The following is a 13,153-nucleotide window of genomic DNA, read 5'->3' on the forward strand; positions in this document are numbered from 1 at the left end:
ACACCACTCACATACTTACCCCCACCCACCCGCACACTATTTTAAATTACTGATATTAGTTTTGCTTCACTTACTTTTCATCTTCAAAGCACCATCCATATGTAAATGCATCATCACTCTGAGCACAGCACTCAGGCAGATGCTATCTGAGCAGTGACTACAGCTCTTGGGGTAAGCAGATGACGTGCTGAATGTTGATGGAGAGCGCCAGCACTAGCTCAGGAAAATAAGCAAGAATGGAATCCAGGTAACAAAACAATTTCACGCTTCAAAGGATATTGACAGGACATGCGGCACCTGCAGCCACGAATTTCATTTGCATAGCAGGAAAACAATTTATGTGCTGTAAATGTAATACAATGGATAAGAAGGATGAGGGAGAAAGAAAACACAAGCTGCCTCTCATGCAGCTTCCTTTACAGGGGCTGTGACAAGGCCTTTGCAGTTCTGCCCTTTGTGTCTACTCTGCCCTTTGCAGTTCACGTTGGCTGACCTGAAGCAGATGGTATAACTCAGAGAGAGATTTCGGAGTTCTCTGGTGCATGGTAGCATCCTCATGCGCTGGCTCTGCGCATTCACGCACAGCCTTCTGCAACTGCAACTGCTGGGGGAAGGAAACCAGGGGTCCTCTGAGATTTGGAGAAAACCAGTGACGGAATATTTTGTCACAAATGACCTGCGGAAAGGAAAAAGAGCAGGCTGTTGTCCTTTAGGAGCTGTAACTAATGCCCTGCTGCTTCTCTGGGACTGTAGCAAAGTCTCTTGCATCAGCAGAATCCAAAATGCCTCCAGCCATTCTAAGAGCAAGATATAGAAAAGCAGCTTCTCCCGAGGCTATTCTCTAGCAGAGCAATCCCCCTTGTCTCAGGTTGCTCTTGTACCTCTGCATAACAAGTGGTGAGGGTGAGGGGGTGGGAGAAACGGGCAAAAGGCAGCTGAGCTGTGCTCCCCCAGCCTTTCTGCATGCCATCAGCACAATTTAGCTGAGTTACAACCCACCTCCTTCCAGGTCCGGGCACCCTATGGACTCCTCTCCCCGCTACAGCTGCGTACAAGTTACATATAGTGGAGAAGCACAGCCAGAACCCCCCACAGTTTACAGGCAGACAGCCCTGACTTTACCAGTACTGGTGACAGTAATGATAATCCCCTGCTTCTAGTTCTTCCACTCTCATTTCTGTTGCCATTGGACAGGCAGCCTCTGTAGCAGCTACATGAAAATAAGGCAAATAAATGCTAGTGAATATCAAGGTCTGTCTGCATGCCCCAGGATGGGATTTCTGAATGAGAATGGCGATTACGTAGCCACATTGGAAAAGATGTCTATCTTCATCTCACAGTGTTCTAGTGCATACCATACATTTTGTTGTTAATGTGTTAATGTGATTTTAAAAGAAATGGATGCATAAAGCAGCTGTGTCTACTTACTTGCAAGTTGTTATTGGCTCTCTGCGCTCCACATTTTCTGATTTTCAGATTGCATTTTGAAAAGCAATCAAAAAAATTACAATCTTCATCTGCTGTGCAGTTCTGTTCAAGGATGTCCCTCATTTTGGGTTCAAAAAAGGCCATATCCACATCAATGGCCACAACCTGTGGATCAAAACAACCCATCAACGCTGGCACAGCACAATGGGATAGCAAGCACTCTGAGCAAGCATTCCTTTGCTGTTTTCTCTTGGAAATGCATCTGCCAATAGAGAACTGGGATTACAGTGCAAGAGCTTTCTTTTGCTTAACTGAGCAGCAGTAGTCTTATGAATAGCACTTTTTAAACAATAACAGCCAATGCTTAAGACACCAGGAAAGGCAAAAGTATCTGTGGACAATCCCTGGAGTCAAATGGACTGATTCCTCTTAAACCAGGACTATACAATTTGAGGATTGATTTACTTGCTGTAGTTTATGCAGATGGCTACTCAACCTTTTAATTATATGATGGTAGAGAATTATCCAGGGGCCAGATAGTATCATTTCACAATCTGCCTCTCAGACTAACCGTTGGTCAGCCCTGACTTTAATGTTATGGAGAGGAGCAGTGTGATGTGTACAGCTATCTGCACCTGGCATGGGCTCCCTCAATCCTGTCATTTCATTCAGTGGGTCTGCATCTGTTCAGCTGGAGAAATAACTCCCTGAGGTTTTTTAAAGTTGGGACGGGCTTTGCGCACTCCTGTTTGCTACAGCTTTATTCATTTATCATGCATGGTTCTTACTCTGCTTGCCCAGAAATATGGTCCCTAACAAGGTCCAGTCAGCAACTGGTCTCAGCAGATGAGTGAGGACTGAAGGGACAAATCACTTTTCTTGTCCTGTTATAAGCTCACAAAATACTGAACGTGCAGCACTGCATAGCTGCTGTCTATGCTGGATTCGAAACCATTCCGTGAGTGAAGGGCTGTAGCCTGTTTCTATCAATGTCACTCCACCTATGAATACTCCACTTAAGAAAATCACAGAAATAAACAGGGAAAGAAACGAAGACAGCGACAGGATGGCCGTTGCTTGATTTGAGAAAAACTGTGGGTGAACAAAGTGAAAAATCTCCCTTCAGTGCTATGAATGCAGCAATCAACACACATTCAGACATGATGTTTTTAACATTTAACAGTCAGAACCTCGACTCAGAGACTCTATCTTGCAGCAGCTAAAGTAAATTTGCATGGAGGGAAATGTTTGGGACTTGGGCAAAGCAGATTTACTTGGGCTCAAATGATAGTCTCATTTTTAAGATTCAGCCTCCCAAATAACATGGGAAGCTGACCTGTGTGGCTGGAGCAGCAGCTGGATCAGCCCCAGAACTAAAGATGTCTGGTCTGGTAGAAGGCCAAACAAACCTTCTTCAGGCAAAGGAAAAAAACAAGGTCTAATCTTGATTTTATTTTACTCCCCCATCCTCTCCCCCGAGGGAAAATCTTAAAGTGATGAGGCATAGCTTAAAATCTCAAGTATTTTAAAGCTTCCTGGAGAGCTTGATAATCATGACGTAGCCTGGGGAATTTCACGCATTTGGACAGGCAAAATTTTTTTTTTCCTTCTTTCCTTCCTTAAGCTTTCTGCAGTTTTGCTGATAAATTCTTTGGAGATCCTTGTGTCTGGCCTTGGTGCATTGGGGCAGGGTGAAGACACAGTAAAAGGGATGTGGCCTTCCCCAAGACCTTGGGCATTAACAGCCTGGTGAGGTGTCTGCTAACACTGAGCACCTTTAACCATCTGAACAACTGTTCTGCTATGCAGAACAGCCCTGGCTTTTAAACAAGCAGCTGCCAAAGGGTTCTGTGGTTTCACTGAAGATCAGCCATTACAGAAATGTGCAGGCATCCAGCCAGACTCTGTAAAGATATATCTGGGTGATTCTCCACCTGTAATGATAGCAATTTGGTGAGTTTTGTTACGATGGTAAATGATGATGAGGGTATGGAGTCCTGAGGAAATCCAGGAAAGAAACAGTTTGGCTCCTGACCTAATTTAAGGTTCATGTTAAAGGTGCTGCAATCTTTCTAATTCTCTCTGAGATGCTGTTAAAATAGGAAGCCCTCCTGGAATACAGCATATCCACCCTGATTTCCTCCCAGTTCTACCTCTTACATGGCTCCATGGCAGCTTAATGTTCCCCTGGGTGAACTACCACAGCATCATTTCCTCCCCCCTGCACTGCAGAAACAGCACTGAAGGCTGGAATGAGGGCTGAGGAGCTAGCCCCATCATTTGGAAATGATTCTTATAGTAAAATTGTTGCACTCCAGACATATTCCTGTGTGCCTTGGCAGTATCATTTATTTAGGTGGGATGAGGAATAGTGGGACTATTCTGGGTTTTGTTTTTATTATTATTCTAAACAGGGCACAGGAAACAAACAAGTGAAAAAAATGCTTAAAATAAATAGAAGGGAGAGAAGGGAGGTTGCCTTTGTTCTGTCACTGTTCTGGAACTGATTGGTAAAACAGCCTAGAGTTCCTACTTCTTAGTCTCTTTCCACCCTCACTGATCAGAAGCAATATTTGTTTCCCGCTTCCTCTTTCTGACTATGTATCTCCTATCTCTCCACCCATTGCAGGGATAGCAGGAGATACAGCCAACTAGGTGATGTATGTAATGTACAGCCAGTACACCCATGAGGGACAGAAGTAGCGTCTCACAATTTTCTGTCATTAATTCTCCTAGAAGATACTGAAGTAGAATGCTTTCCTGTGCCATAGGGTGACTGCTGTCTCTGTGGACCTAGAAGTCACGGGAGGATCCTGGAGAACTGAGCCTCACCAAAAGGACTTGTAATGGAAGATGCATCCAATATTCTTTCTCTTCTAAATGAAATCTCTTCTCCTCTGAGTAGGTAGTAAAACAGATGTTTTAACATGTGCTCAGCCATGTCCAGTAATAGCCCTGTGTAACTGAGAAAGATAAGCAAAGTCTGTCTTGAAGAACCTCTGTCATATCTCACTTTGCCTAAACACTGGTATGCCTTTTTTAGTTTCTTACTATAGTTCCCCACCCATTCCCTGTTCAACTGCTGTACTGCACCTGAATAAACAATGTAAGTGAATGGACGGGTGAAGGGGAAGCACTCTAATTGCTCTTAATGGCTACATGTTTAGGTAACATTTGTCCAGTACTCTGAAGATACAAGTACTATATTAACACTCAGTGAGTACCAATTATTATTCAAGTTCCTGAAGATATTTTATATTCACTCAGAGTGTAGAAACTCCACTGATGTCACTGCAAATTGTGAGTCTGGTTCAAATGCTTATTACACAGTGGCTTCAGTCCATACACATAATTCCCACTGAAATCAGTGGAATTTCTGTCTGCAGAGTGAATGCAAGATATATTCAACAATACAGGGGTGGGCCATATCACTATTTAAAAATATTAAATTTGAGGGTACAGCTGTACAATGAAAAGTCAAACAGTACCAGTACCAGGGGGATTCATGTCATCGTCCTTTAATGATTTCCAGACCAAATGAGCTCAGTACTAAAGCAAAAAGATGTGTGTGTTCTCTGTGTGTGGGGGGGGTCCCCTCATGTCAAACCAGAGAATTCAGCTTTAGCTTTGAAATTCAAAGTTTTTCCTTTCAGCATCACTGCTGGAAATAATTGCTGTGGCTCACTGACAGCTTTTGAGATCTCCTTGCCTTCAGGAGGCATTCTTTGTCAGATCCAATGGACCCTGTCAGTCTCAGTGCATTTGAGCAGGTGAAACAATTCAAAAGTGAATAAACAGTTCTTCTCAAAACAAGCAGCAGGATCCAGCACTCTGAACTGTGGCTGCAGATATTACAAAGGGGAAAAGCAGTAAAGCTCCCATGCCACTTTTAAATGAATTGGTTTTGCAAGAACTTGGCCAAGATACGTGTGAGGAGGGAAGTATGATTTTTACATAGCCACTTTTCAGACTAGAATTTGACCTCAGATTGCTGCAACACACCCAACTTACCGTTAGATCGTGCCTGATAGCAAAATTTTCTGGTTTGATGTCACACAAGTGAAGTCGGTGAGAGAAATCGTTATCAAAATGCTGCACCATATCCAGAAAGCTGAGTGCAATGTCAATGATGGCTCTCACCCTGCTTCGGCTGCCAGCAAGGGAGGGACCAACCACATTTTCCAAGGGAAAAAGAGTTTTGTGCCAGGCATGTCCAGCTGTGAGATACTCCACAGCATAGAAATGTCCACAGGAGCCAATAATTCGTAGCACGTGTTTGCTGAAGTCTTGCAGTAAACTGAAGTAGATATATTCTTCCTGCTGGAGCAAAGACCACATGCTGGCCACCTGTGCTTTCCAATGCGGCCCCTTCCTCCTCATCCACAGGGGCTCCATGGTATTGTTAGATAATTCTAGCCCCAGGACATTTTTGACCTCCAGGGCTACCATCAGCAGAAGCTCTGTTTCAGGAATAGCCTGTGTTTCCACCTCCTCTAGCATACTGAGATGCTGGTAGCTGGAGAAGATTTCCTTTTTGGATTTCAGGATGATGGGCTGGCCTCTCCAGTCAGCCTGGATGACCTTCTTACCTCTGTCATAGTAAAGACAGTGTTTGTACACCAGCTTCTGTGCCACACACAAGTCTTCGCAGAGGTCACCAGTCAGGGCTCCGCTGCTGTAGTCCAGACACTAGAGTGAAAGAACAGAATATTCATAGCAAGACCAGATGCCCCTGGACCACTCAGAAAAAAGACAGAGAATCAGCAACAGTTCTAAGCTCAGAAGGGTTGCTGCAGCTGTGGTACACAAGCGCACGCCTTCTACAGCTACCAGTGACACAACGTTTTTTTTTCAGAAGGCTCTAGAGATCTAGGGGGGAGTCTCACTTCACAACATGGATCTTTGGGATGGCAGAAGGACCGATTTTTTTCTTGGGCAAGGAGATTAAAAGTAACAGGTCATCTAGTCAAATTCTTGTCACATATGAATTCAGTGAGCTAAGCTTTCAACACACTTAGCTGCAATGAGATTCTGGTCTGCAATGCTTTAAGGCACAGAAGATAACTGCCAGTGTAAGTCAAAACTTTTCTGGAAGGTTCAGAGCAGTGTAACTTAAATATCCCCACTTAAACTAGAGGGATTCATAGACAGCTGGATTGCCGAGACCCTCAGCAATCTACGCATTTCCACTTTACACTCAACATGCCCTGAACGAAGCAGTAAGAACCTCCTTCTCCACTATTAGAAAACAAAGAGGTTGCACTCAATGCCTTTTGGGCTAAGAACTTTCAAAATTTTTAAATATTTAAATTCTGTAGGACAAAATGACTTTTCCAGTTTATACATATATGGACTTACCAGAAGTCCCTGTGACATTTTAATATGAAGTGCTTAAATAGTTAATCTTTTAATTGGAAAAAAGCAGTCCATGGAAACATGGGAAGTGCTGCTTGATAGTTAAGTGGTCACTGTAAATTCATAAAAGAACTGCAAGGATTCCCCCATCAGTCCTTCCCTCAACCCATAATTATTTCCATACCATCACTTCCAAACTGTAGGCAGTTGATATATTCCCATGGGCATTCAGAAGTGCAGCTGCAGGGACTGCTCTGGGCAAATCAGTAGAGAGGATGACCAGAGGTCTCTGGTGGAAGGGGAATAGACTGTGGTGGTGTAGAAAGCCAAACACCTGGAAGGCAGCTTGACAGTGTCAGCCTTCTTCATTGCTTTCTGGCATTTGAACTTTTATTTAAACAAGTTGGCAGCTCCCTCTGTTTGTGGAATACTTGCAACGGCTGCCTGACCCCCACCTCATCTGTGACTTGCTGTTACATACACAGGGAACATGAGCATGGAAATTCAAGTGATGTATTTTCTTAAAATAGTCTCTGAGGTGTGCACCAGGGAAATGCTTTCTGATGTCAGGTAATATTCAGTGTTCAATCTTAAAAAAAAAACATTGGGGATGGGTGCAGGATTAAATCTAAAATTCAGGAATGGTACAGGAAATGGTGATAAACTGGCTAAAATAGCTCACAGAGGGCAGTTCAGAGAGGCAAAAAACATATATTTCAATGCTCTAATAGCCCAAAAGAGAATGTTCAGTACCAGCCTAGGAACCAGAGAGGCAAACCCTGACATGCACATTGTGACTCTGAGTCCAGGGTCACACACATGTGTGAAACACACATCTGCCTCCACACGCGCATCAGGATGGTCAAGCAGGTTCACTGGACTGTCCAGACTTCAGAAAGAAACATAATATTCTCAATGGGAGTAGTTCTTACTATCTAGAGCTCTACTTTTAAACTATTTTAGAAAGAAGATATTGAACAGAAGAAATTGGGGGGGGGCTGTTTTAGAGCTTCCATCAATCACAATCACATTTAAAATTATTGCTTTCTGATTGTGAAGACCACAACTTAATACTTGTTCTGCTACATTAAGATCTCAGGACATCTCAGTCCTGTAAGTGGATCCACAAAGGCAAACACTTGCCCCTGTGGATAATTTTACTGTGGTCCATTATAGACCATGTTCTCTCACAGAGGGCCTATATGCATGTACCTCTTCCATCTAGAAGAATATGTGCCAGAAGACATGCAATGAAACATGAGAACAGGCAGCCTGGTTTCCTGGGTTGCCATCATGCCATTATTAATGGCATTAGTGAGAAAAAGTAGCTGTGGAAAAGAAATATTGTCTCACTTACAGACATAGGAGCTGAGTCAGTTTTGAACCTGGTAAAGAATATATTTAGAATTGTCTGCTGTTCCATTTGAACCAGTAAATCTTTGATTATTAACTTAATATCTGACAAACACAGAGTTTCCAGATCTGATTCTTCTTTACTGAAATTGCACCATGCTTTGGAAACTGTGATCTGTGAAACGGAAATTGACCAAGGACTTCTTCGGATCAGTGACAAAATGCAAATTAAACTTCAAGAAGTGACATTTTCTCCTGGTCACAGATGCAAGCAAGAATTTCAAAAAGGGTTCATTATATAATAATAATAAAAAAACCCACAAACAATTTGAGTAATTTTCAAGAGTTTCTCTACTCGAAGAAGTTTCACTGGCTTTAAAAAACTTTTTTTTTTTTGCTCATTATAACCTGGAAATTCAGCAAAGCCTGACTTCAACTTTACCTCCTCAACAGATCAGCCCATGGTATCCCAATTTTTGCTGTTTTATGCTTTGCCATAAGCATAATACACTGAGTAAGCTTAGCTTCTCAGTCCTCTCCCTATAACTCCTGTGTTTCCAGCCCTCAGATCATTTCTGTGTTTTTGTTCCTTCCCCACCTCTTCTCTTCATTCCCCCCCCCCCCCCGCACAATCTCAGAACCATAGACATCAGAACTGAATGCTGTGTTCCAGTGCTGCAAAACCAGGCAACATCACTTCCCTAACTCTTCTTTTTGAATTCATTCAGAGATTGAATTAGCCTTTGAGGCACAGCCTGCACTGGTAGTGCATGTTGAAGCAGTTATTTGACCCCTTCGTCCTTCCCATAGTCACACAATTTCCCAAGACAGTTTTCCATCCTATTGGCATAGCTTGTAGTCTTTGTCCCCCAATGTATTAACTTGCATTTTATTGTATTAAAACACATTTTTGTGGACTGAAACCATCTAACCAGGTGATTCAGATTACCCTGCAACAAAAAGGTGGTTTCTTTTGTTATTTACTAACCCAGCAACCTTTGCACTACCTGCAAACTTTACCAGGTAAGATTTTGCATCATCAGGACTGCCGATAAAATGAAGAATCAATTCCCCAAAGAAATCTTCTAGAAACGGTCCTTTACACTGACTACATTAATGATTGCATTTTGAGATCAGTCAATGAAAGACTTTTAAATCTACCTAATGTCTGTGCCCTTTTAATGCCACTAAATGCCAGATTTTTTTAAACCAAAATATGAATGTGATACTAAGCCAAATGCCTTATAGAAAAGCAGCTATACTATAAAAAAAAATTCAAACACAAGAATGGTTTGGATTCAATCATCTGTTTCTGTTTAAAATTTGCTATATTATTTTTAAAATCCTTAGTATACTTACCAAGACAAGTTTAAAAGGCTGGCTATGTTTAAATTCATGTAAAAGTGTCTACTTAGGGTTTACAGCAGTTTAATTCATTTACTATACCAGTTTGTGTGGATCAGGCCTGAGACTGAGTCCTGCCTTGTTATGAAGTACTTCTCCAATGTAAATGCAATACTGATCAAGGTTTTAGAAGGCATCAAAATTAATGAGTTACTCTAGAGAACACAGAAAGTGATCACGATATGATTTAGTGCAGTCAAAGTAAACGAAGATGAGATTGGTATTAGGAAACAGTAAGTGGTCTTTTGGAGAGCTGAAGTTCACCTCTGCAAAATGCCCAGTGGTACTTCGGCCCTCCTAATGCAGTACATATCTTCTGCACAGATGTACATTCTCTAAGAAGGAAATAACCCCTTACACATGCCACATGGAAGAGTATATAACCATGCAATTTTCAGCCACTTGCTTAAAAGATTTTAACTTCATCCTCTCTCCTACTGAAAATATTATAGATGGCTAGGAAAACAGTTTTTCTTGGAAGCTGATTTTGCTTTATAAAACATTTGAGACTCAAGCTATCAGATTCTTTATTTTGTAGATAGATTGTACTTTCTATAACTGTGAAACACATGCAGTGCTCAGAAGATGTATAAAGAGCTATTTCCAGGGTGGTGAAGAAAAGGTCCCTTTCTAATACTTCCACTGGAACAACAAACCGTTTACATGTCATCAGGGAAAGCTGTTGCTTGCAAACCTTAACATTACTATTGCAGACTCACCTATGGGATCAAATAAACACAGCATTTTCAACTAGTGTACCTTGGAAGAAGGTTCTGAACTGAACCTTCAGATCACGGTATAATCTTGTCACACAGACAGAGACAAGTTTCCACTCTAGTGCCTGAAAGCTAATCCCTGCCTGGGCTTTTGAAGTTATGTCTAATGCTTTCTAAAGTGTAGGGAAGCGATATATCTCTCTTCCTCTATTTACTCGTGATTGTTGGGATGGCAAGGGACCGGACTTCTTGATCTTGGTGGTTCCTTTCAGCTCCACATGTCTGTGCTCTTGCTAGGAATACACAGATTCCCTTTTACTGTAATCCTGACCTCAGTGGTACTTGGCTTCAGAGCTAACTGTTGGCGTAAAAATGCACATCTCACTGCCATTTAAAATATACTGTCAAGACTGATGGTTATAATTACTCTTCCTTTATCACACAGAATTTAGGAAAATTTATGGCCAGCAGTTGTTGCTACCGTAACAGGTTGTTTAGTGTCCATTAGAATTCTTCCCTTTGCTTCCCACCGAAAATATCTTAATTAAATAACAAAATGGAACTCAGAAGTGTTAACCCTTGTTGTTCCTCCTGTCAAAGTACTGAAATTGGCCTTTACTACATAATTCTAAACCTCTTAATATTTTTCCTTACTTTTAGGGAGATTTTAATGAACATTCCCAAACCCTTTCTCGAATTTTGAATAATCTTGTTTTAAATGCCAGCCCCTTTTATCGGACGTAAAGGACACACTCCAAGCTGTGCAGCATTTCTGAGCGACGATTTTTGCACAAGAAAAAACCTTTTTGGGTAAAGAAAAGCGGTCTTTCCATTTCGGCGTAGGCAGAATCTGGAGCGGCCCTTTTTGAAACGTTTTAGAAGGGCGTCTGCACGCCGCGCCGGGCGCGGGCTTCACCGGCCCCCCGAGGGCCAGCCCGCTGTCTGCACCGCGGCCCGGGAGGAGAGCAGCGCGGCTTTCGCGCTGGGCGCCGGCGGTAAAGCCCGCCGCGGGGGTGCCCCCGCCGCGCGCGGCGCTAACGGCCGTAACGGCCGCGCGGCGGGCAGCGCCGGGCGCTCGCGCCCCGGCAGCCCCGCGGCGGGGCGGTACCTCGCGCGGGGGGAAGCCGGCGCGCAGCGCGTCGACGGCGCGGCCGCAGGCAGGTACTGGGCTCCGCTCGCCGCCGCTACCAGCTCGCTGCGCGTTACCCCGCGCCGCCCCGGGCGGCCTCCCGCGGCGCCGCGCCGGGGCACCTACCAGCCTCGCCAGGATCCGGCGGCTCTTCTCGTCCGTGCAGCGCTCGGAGAAGACGCTCCTGTGGACGAGAAAAAGCAAGGCGCTGACCACCATCCAGCAGGCAGCCCAGCAGAGGAAGAACACGAGGGTGCATCGCCTCCAGATTTTGAGCCGCAGCCTCTTTAAGCCGGGGATGCCCCTCATCGCCGAGGCCGGGCTGGGCCGGGTGGGCGCCTCAGGCGGTGCAGCCCCGAGCGAGCGGCCGCCGCCGCCGCGCTCCCTGCCTCCTCACACACTTGTCCCGCTCCATGCCGGCGGCCCTCGGCGGGCGCCCCCGCCCCGCCGCCGCTGCTCGCCCCCGTGCCGGAGAGCCGGGCCCGGGGGAGCTCGCCCCCGGGTCGGTGCTGTCCTTGCGGAGCCCCCAGCTCTCCTTTTGAATTTAAGCCACGTAGTTCCGCCTTCTTTTGTCTGCTCGCTCCCGTGCCAGGCGGCCTCCTGCCACCACGGATGCAGTTACTTGGCAGCCTCTGGCTCCGCGCCCCCCCCCCCCCCTTCTCCTGCTAAGTTTCGCACCCGAGTATAAAAGGGGTTTTGAAGGCTGATGGGGGCTGCTCTGGGAACCCTTCCTCATGGAGGTGGCTGCCTGATGCTCTGAAAGCGGCAGCCTGGAGGTGGACGGCTCCCTCTAATGAGAGTTTCTCGTGCTGTCAAATGGAGACAAAAAGTTGTTTATTCTGGAGTAATTTGTGCGGTTTTTATCTTCCCGGGGCTTCTCTGCCAACTGGAGGAAGAGATAGAAGCGACTCAGGCACCCATTTAGTAATGCAGAGGACTGTGTCCGTCCCGCCGTTCCTCCATGATAGGTCACCCCCGTGGGAAGGCATTGCGGCCCTGCACTAGGTGCCACAGCCCTGCTCCAGGGCTGCCCTCCCCACGGCAGGCTTCCCCACCGTGGACTCATGCACTTCCACAGGGATTCAGGTTGGCTCTTGCCCAACACCACCATGTCTGGGCTCCCTAGGCAGCCAGTGGAGAAGGCCAGTGGAGTGGCTCCAGTAGGCAGCCTGAATACAACCCCAAGCCAGGGCAGTGTGTACAGGGTGAGGCAAGGGTGCTTGGGGATGATAAATTGTCTCCCTGCCCTCTGGCAGAGAGTTATTTCCATGTCCCTCCTTTCTGGGGATGGAAAGGCTCCATGGGCTGATGTGGCCCCCCTCTAACATATTTGATTTTGTTAGTGTTTCTGAAGGGTCAAAGACTGCTGGAGATTTGATCCTGCATAGGGAGCAAGATCCTGACATCCTTTCCTCAGTCCTAGTGCAAATGTTCGCTGTGTCTGGTTAGAGCACTGCGTTCACTTCTTCCTCCCTTGATTCCCACTGACCTCATCTCACCTCACTTCTTGGGCCAACACACAGGTTTCAGTGGGAAAATTCATATTCTAAAGTATAGCTCAGTGTAATATGCACGTCTGATTTGGGTTTACTGTCAGATACAACAACAAAGAAACAGATTCATTTTCTTTCTCTTGAATGGATGGTTACCTTGTGCTACTTGCAATCCTATAGCGGTAAGATAAATTGTGGTTAAAGAAACCACATGGAGGCTGAACTACTTACTCAAAGTGAGTAAGAATAGCAGAATCTGGCCCATGGATAGAGAA

The 13,153-nt window shown here is 45.0% G+C and overlaps 1 protein-coding gene across 2 annotated transcripts; it reads right to left on the reverse strand.

Moving 5' to 3' along the window:
* Window positions 1-229: 229 nt before the first annotated feature.
* Window positions 230-12,001, reverse strand: DIPK1C (divergent protein kinase domain 1C). Of its 2 annotated transcripts, XM_067292365.1 has the most exons (5): window positions 11,512-12,001; window positions 6,968-7,072; window positions 5,440-6,117; window positions 1,429-1,593; window positions 230-676 (listed from the first exon to the last, which is right to left on the reverse strand). In XM_067292365.1, exons 1-5 carry the CDS (start codon window positions 11,692-11,694, stop codon window positions 461-463), a joined length of 1,347 nt encoding a protein of 448 aa, XP_067148466.1. In that variant the 5' UTR covers window positions 11,695-12,001; the 3' UTR covers window positions 230-460. The 2 variants fall into 2 exon arrangements, with proteins under 2 accessions (XP_067148466.1, XP_067148467.1); XM_067292366.1 differs by lacking the exon at window positions 6,968-7,072.
* Between the last annotated feature and the right edge of the window lie 1,152 nt (window positions 12,002-13,153).

Source organism: Apteryx mantelli, chromosome 2, assembly GCF_036417845.1.
Source record: "Apteryx mantelli isolate bAptMan1 chromosome 2, bAptMan1.hap1, whole genome shotgun sequence".
NCBI lineage: Eukaryota > Metazoa > Chordata > Aves > Apterygiformes > Apterygidae > Apteryx > Apteryx mantelli.

Excerpts from the sequence above, each read along its gene's own strand:
- DIPK1C (XM_067292365.1), bottom strand. The coding sequence starts at position 11,694 with ATGAGGGGCATCCCCGGCTTAAAGAGGCTGCGGCTCAAAATCTGGAGG. Across the intron at positions 6,118-6,967 it reads CCTACAGTTTGGAAGTGATG|TGTCTGGACTACAGCAGCGG; the intron begins GTATGGAAATAA and ends CTTTCACTCTAG. Across the intron at positions 1,594-5,439 it reads CTATCAGGCACGATCTAACG|GTTGTGGCCATTGATGTGGA; the intron begins GTAAGTTGGGTG and ends TTTGATCCACAG.